A 6,764-nucleotide genomic window follows, 5' to 3' on the forward strand; every position below is an offset into this window, starting at 1 on the left:
ATACGAGCAGCATAGAGGGATTTGGATGTTTTTTGGTGTCTCTTTTTGTTACGAAGACAGTTGGTATCCATTTGCAACCGTCATACCGTTTTTATCTGTTGTGCTTTTTTACTGAATGTTGATTTTATTCACTTTTTTCTGTGTAAAGCACTTTGGCCAACTTGGTTGTTTTTAAATGTGCTCTATAAATAAATTGGATTGGATTGGATTGGATATGGACATGCACTGCTACGCCGAGACCCCCTGTAACTCAGAGAAGCCACGGAGGACTCTGAAACTTCTCCCAGCCCTTAGTCCACATGAGGGGGAGGAGATAATGAGTGAAATTTCAATTTTGGGTGAACTATCCCTTTAACAGGCGGCGGGGCGGGCCGCGAGGGGTCAGGAGGGTTTTCTGGCCCTGCGAGGCGACAAGGGGGTGGAGTCCCGCTGCCAGCGCTTGTTGTTCCCGCTGTAGAGCGAGGAGAGCGAGGCGTTGTTGGGGGTGTGTTGTTGCTGCGGCGACAGCGCGCGGCGCGGATACAGCAGCGTTCCGCCGCCGCGCAGCAGCAGCACGTCGCGCACGGCGCCGCGGAACGCCTTGCTGACGAAGCAGTAGAGGAAGAAGTTGACGGCGGTGTTGAGCATGGCGAGCATGTTGGACAGGTCGTAGGCCAGGTGCACGCGCCAGTCCCTGTGCACCGACGACACGTACAGGTGGTAGATGACCACCACGGTGCGCGGCGCCCACAGCACCGAGAACACCGAGGTGATGGCGAGCAGCATCGCCGTGGTTTTCCCGAGTCGACGGGGAGGCGCCGACGACGACGACGACGACTTCTGTCCGCACTCGTCTGTCCGCACTCCTCCTCGCTCCCCCCGCAGCGTCCGGATGATCAGCGAGTTCAGCACCAGGAAGACGCTGCAGGGCAGGAAGTAGATGATGGTCACGTGCGTCCATATGAGGACGGTGTCGAGCGCCGTCGGCGGGTGGCTGTTGCGCCACATGTCCGACCACCAGAAGAACGGCACGCCCGACGCCAGCGACAGCAGCAGCACCGCCGCGATGATCTTGCGGGCGCGGGCCGGGTAGCTGATCTGGCGGTGGAGGAGAGGATGGCACAGCGCCACGTAGCGGTCCACGGTGAGCGGCACCGCGGCCCAGATGGAGGCGTGGTTGGCGGCGAACTCGGCGGCGCTGACGGAGTGCAGCAGCAGCGCGGGCACGTCGCGGTGGAACACGGCCGTCTCCAGCAGGAAGCCGACGAAGATGATGAAGAGCTGCGAGAGGATGTCGGAGCCCGTCACCGCCAGGAGGTAGTAGTACAACGCCTTCTTGGTGCGCGACGCCAGACGGGACAACGCCACCGCCGTCAGGATGTTCACTGAGGGACAGAGAGAGAGAGATGGAATCAGAGGAAATGAAAATTCAAAATCTTACCAAGAATATTTGTCTTATTTCCAGTCAAAATAAATCTCATTCTACTTAAAATAAGACTCATCACATTTAAAAAGCAGCTTGTTTTTAGACACTTTTTTCAAGCAAATTTTCCACTTCAAATAAGTAGAAAAATCTGACAGTGGAGCAAGTTTTTCTTTCTTATTACAGGCACAAAAAACTTGCTTTCACTGGCAGATTTTTCTACTTATTTCAATTGAAAATTTGTTTGAAACAAGTGAGAATGATCTAAAAACAAGTAAATTTTTAGGCGATGAGTCTTATTCTCAGTGGAAAGAGATTAGTTTTGACTAAAATTTAGACATTTTGACAAGAAATAAGACAAATATTCTTGGAAAGATTTTGAGTTTTTGCAGTGCTCAAGACCAGTGATGGGAAAAACGGGGTTACTAACGGTGCTACTTTTTTTCAGTAACGACGAGTAGGCTAATCCAAAAAGCTACTGTTTCCCCCGTTATAACGCTGTTACTGACAATAAAATGCGCCGTTACTTGATTCAAGGAGTCCCATCACTAAATAATAATGCACCCGTTAAAGTGCTACGTTATATACACTCTTTTTCCCCCAGTCCATCTAGTCGGAAAAAAAGCTGTTTATCTGGAACTAACCAACTCGCGCAGTATTACTGCCTGTGTGGAGGGATACTGAGTGAGTTGGTTAGTTCCAGATAAACAGGAGGTTATAGGTTATGGTTAGTAATTATATAATAACATAAAATAACTAATTACTTTTTAAAAGTAACGTGGCCATCACTGCTCAAGACGATACAGACGACAGACATTTCATTTTCCACTGATGCTGTGTCGTCAAGGAAACAAACACAGTCTCAGCTCAGAGGCTGCAGCCGAAGACGAAGGTGTTCTACTTTTCCAGGACGACAAAGGATCCTAGTTTGGACCCTAGGTGACCCAAACAATCCCATAATTCATTGCAAACCAGTGATGAAAGGAAACCGCACAAATAGACCAAAAAAAAGTCAAACATTAATCAGTTCCTCTCTGCTATGCTAAGCTAAGCTACGCTAAAATAAGCTAAGCTAAGCTAAGGCAGCTTTAAGAGGAGTAGCTACTACTTAAGTTCATAATGTCTGGACTTTAGCGATCGTCTTTTTCGTGTGGAATAACTATCAATTTTGATTAATTAGCATTGTGCCTATTCATCAAAATTGATATTTTCAAAATAAAAGTTGAAAAAACTACAGTTTGGCTACAGAAATAAAGGATTGCAGTGCAAAAAGAAACAAGACCAGCAGTGGGTTGCACCAGCTGTGCGTAAGTTCAAACGTAGCCTAGTTTGAACGTAAGTTCTATCTTAGGATGGAGTTTACGCACTACTAACATTTTAAGTGTTGCACCAGCTGAGATAGTTACAACGTAGTCATAAGTTATAACTTAAATCCTACACTTAGTTCTTGGCAGGTGTAAAGTCATCCGTAGTGGTTGTCATGGCGCAACGTTTGGAGAGGTGGGATGATTTGGAGGAGGGGGAGAGAGATCAACTTCTTCTCCCAGCTGTTTTACATCGGTCGCGTGTTCTTCGTGACAGAATACACCCTTTAGATATTTATGATGATGTGGATTTATATTCACGGTTTCGTTTCCCACGAGCGGAGATTCAGCGGATCACTGATCTACTCGCCGCGGAACTGGAGCATCAGACGGAGAGAAACGGAGCACTCAGTCCCTCACTGCAAGTTTGTCTGGCACTTCGCTACTTTGCCACCGGGTCTTTTCAAAACTTGGTTGGGGACTCGATCCGTGTGCACAAATCTACCGTGTGTAGAACAATAAGAGCTGTCGCGGTAGCACTGTGCCAGCGCTTTAACCAATATGTGAAGTTCCCAACGGCTGAAGAACAAAATGCGACCCATCAGAAGTTCTATCAGATCGCAGCTTTTCCAGACATCCTTGGCTGCGTGGATGGAACACACATCAGACTGAAGAGGCCACAGAAGAATGAAAACGACTTTGTAAACCGAAAGGGGTTTCCTTCGATCAACGCCATGGTTGTGTGTGATGCTGATTTGAAGATAAGCAACGCTGTCATCAAATGGCCAGGGGCAAAGCATGACAGCTTCATCCTCAGGCAGTCCAGCCTCTGGAGAGACTTCGAGGCAGGAAGATACCCCGGGAGGTTGCTATGCGACTCGGGGTACCCCTGCGGAAATGGCTGATGACACCGTATTTAAACCCCACAAGTGCCAGTGAGCAGCGCTAACAATTCAGCTCATATCCGAACAAGAAATGTGGTGGAGCGATGTATTGGTGTCCTCAAAAATCGATGGGCCTGTTTGCAGAGAGGTTTGCATTATATTGAATTAATGTACCTAATTCGTTCTTTATTTGTAGACTAATAGCCTAATGGAACATCATATTAATAATTTATAAGATTATTGTTCAGGTAGCCAAACATCATAAATGATCAAGATTGCATATTCTATAGGGACTGACTTATTCCACTTTGTCGTGCCTTTGGTCACAGGCATTTTAATGGAACCTGACAGAGCTGCTGCAGTAACGGGTGCCTGCGTTGTCCTTCACAACCTTGCGATGATGTGGAAAGTGCCACTAGTGGAGGAGGAAGTTATGAATGAAGATGATGGCGACCTACAAGTTCATTTTCACGAAGACCATCTACAAAATGAAGCTGCAACTGTTCGTGCCTATATTGCAGCATCCTACTTTGGCTGACAAATCAGAAAAGAAGAAAAGGAACATGATCATAACAGTATTGCTTTTATTATAGGCTACAGATTAATACACACACAAAAAAAATTCTAATTGATATATCATACACATACAAAATGATATAATTTCCATTTTCAAATAATACATAGCCTATTGAATCAAACAATTAGCCTACTTATTTTCTATATTGAATCAAACAATTACTTCTAATTCTATCTAATAATATTTTTTCAAATAATAGGCCTACATATTGAATCAAACAATTACTTATTTTCTAACTCTATCTAATAATAATTTTCTAATTCTTGTTCAATTACAAAACAAGAAAGAAATACAAATGCTGTATAATAATAAATAATCAAAATCGAATGTAATCATTAGTGTGTGTCTGATGGTATCCTAAGGTGTAAGTGCAGTTGTAAGTGTGACGGTGTATCCCTGTGCTTTCAGATCCTCTTCCAGTTTGAAAATTTCTAAATTCAATTTTACTTTTTCAAGTTCAATTTTTTCTTTTTCTGCTTTGATTTTTTGTGTCTCATGATTTAGTTTTTTCAATCTCCGCATTAAATAATTGGCATCTGAGTTTATGTAAGTCCTCAGACATGATTGGAGCAGGAGGCATGTGTTCTTTAGGACGCTTGGCTGGTGGTGGCACAGGCGGGCTGCAAGCTTCTTCCTGGATGCGGGGTTTAGGCCTACTCTTTCCTGCACGACAGGAGGGCTCAGGGTGTTGGTGAGATGCTGGTGATGGCACAGGTTCTTCAGCTGGTGAAATGAAGGTTGGTGAGGCTGCTTTAGGTGGAGAAGCTGGTGTAGGTGGTGACGGGGTTGCTCTTGCAGCTGGAGGTTCTTGGGGACTTTCACTTTCAATCCCATCTGAAAGTCCAACAACAGAGGGAGAGTCCTCTCCGATGATATCCAGCACCAGCGTCGAGTATGGCCCCATGTCAGGCTTAGGTCCTCCTCCTGTGGGGACATGACGAGGAAAGTCCTCCACAGCTTGCTTTTTCAGGTCGCTCCACTTCTTCCGTACCTCCTTAACGTCCCTGTGCTCGACTCCTTTCGCATTTATGGCATTTGTGATGTCATCCCAGATTTCTTGTTTTTTTTTATTTGTAACAAAGTTGTTGAATTTCGATTCCAAGATTGCTTGATGTTGTTTATATTTAGTAATTAATATGATTATCTCTTCATGTGTGAAATTTCTTTTTCTTGCTCTGCGGTCAGTCATTGTCAAACCCCTGCAAGAGGACACAAAGTAGCGTTAATCAATCAGTCAAAATGTAGTTATAACTCAAATTTACAAATAACCAATTTGCCTCAGAGAACTTTACAAGCAGTAGCTACTACACATATCTGCCGTTAGAGTGGTGAACCGGGTGAGGAAAAACTCACGGGGAGATGCAGATATCACAAAGGCTACAAGTTAACACTCGCACCGCCGCCCGGTGGACGCTACATATGTAACCGTCTTGAGTCGTTAATAAAGCAAAACACTACACTAAAATGTAGGTTTCCTCTCAGGTGTGTGTGTGTGTGTGTGTGGGGGGGGGGGGGGGGGTTGCGACACAGCAGCGCGATCCGGTAGGAGCTGTCCATGGTTACAAACAAAGAAAACTGACTGGTCAAAGTTATCATGACGTGAACCCTATGTCACGGTAAAACATCAAATAATAGCAAATAATAATTATAATAATAGTAATAAAGAGATCGTTGATTCGGCGGAAACCCGGCTTTACGGGGACGGGACCCTTATGCGGGGCTTTAGCCTACATGATCAGGGAGTCTGTCTGTTCCCTGTGCTTTTTTTTTTTTTTTTAACATTTGTCCACTAGTTTGCTCCTAAATAGCCTCATATTTAATTTAGGATCCAATTTAGAAGGAAGAAATTTCGATTTTATTTTTCCTCGTAGCCTAGTCATTAAGGCAAGCCCGTGCTAACGGATATTACCGGTCAGTTAACGGACAGCTGTGCTCCGTTATGGAACCGGATCGTCCGTTGACTTGACAACGGACGGATACACAGCGGCTCTAAACGTTTGCCTAACTGTTTGTATTTGTCCCTCTATCTTTGTTAAAAATATGTTAATGTTTTCACAGCTCAACAAGTGACTATTTAACGATTTATTAATTCACAAGGGATGTTGGATCTGACAAAAATTAAGCTGTCAGAGCGGTAGGCTGCTGTGTGTCAATCATGCTTGTTAGTTACATTGTTTCAACTAACGTGATGGCCTAGTACATAAAAAATAAACAAAACAAAACAAAAAAAACTACCGTGATTTATTGTGAATGCCTCAAGCCAACCTTACCTTGTAGTCGACAGTTTCGCCACTCGATGTCGCTGTGTTTTTCTCCAGTCGTTGACCGGTTGAGGGAGGATTTCACATGAGACGTTAAACACTGCACGAGGAATGATACTTTTCTCTCATTGGCTACTTTATGTGATTACGTCACCATCTGCGACAACGTCTTGCTTAGTTTAGACGTTGTTAAGATGAAACGTAAGTCTCTGTGGTGCAACTAAACAAAGATACATCTTAAGTATCACCTTAACTAGTTTCAACGAATCATTTAGTGTGGACTTTACACTCTAACTTAAGGTAGAACTAACACAGAGCTGGTGCAACAGGCAGCAG

At 44.5% G+C, this 6,764-nt stretch overlaps 1 protein-coding gene across 2 annotated transcripts in view; it reads right to left on the bottom strand.

Moving 5' to 3' along the window:
* Positions 1-381: 381 nt before the first annotated feature.
* The window catches only part of gpr142 (G protein-coupled receptor 142), a 15,539-nt gene continuing 9,156 nt past the window's right edge, over positions 382-6,764 (bottom strand). For both annotated transcript variants that reach the window (XM_085760732.1, XM_085760734.1), the window contains exon 3: positions 382-1,364. In XM_085760732.1, coding sequence (XP_085616858.1) covers positions 382-1,364 — 983 coding nt within the window. The remainder of the gene's footprint in view (positions 1,365-6,764) is intronic.

This window comes from Trachurus japonicus, chromosome 19 (assembly GCF_045865225.1).
Source record: "Trachurus japonicus isolate A0001 chromosome 19, Traja_1.0".
In the NCBI taxonomy this organism is placed as follows: domain Eukaryota; kingdom Metazoa; phylum Chordata; class Actinopteri; order Carangiformes; family Carangidae; genus Trachurus; species Trachurus japonicus.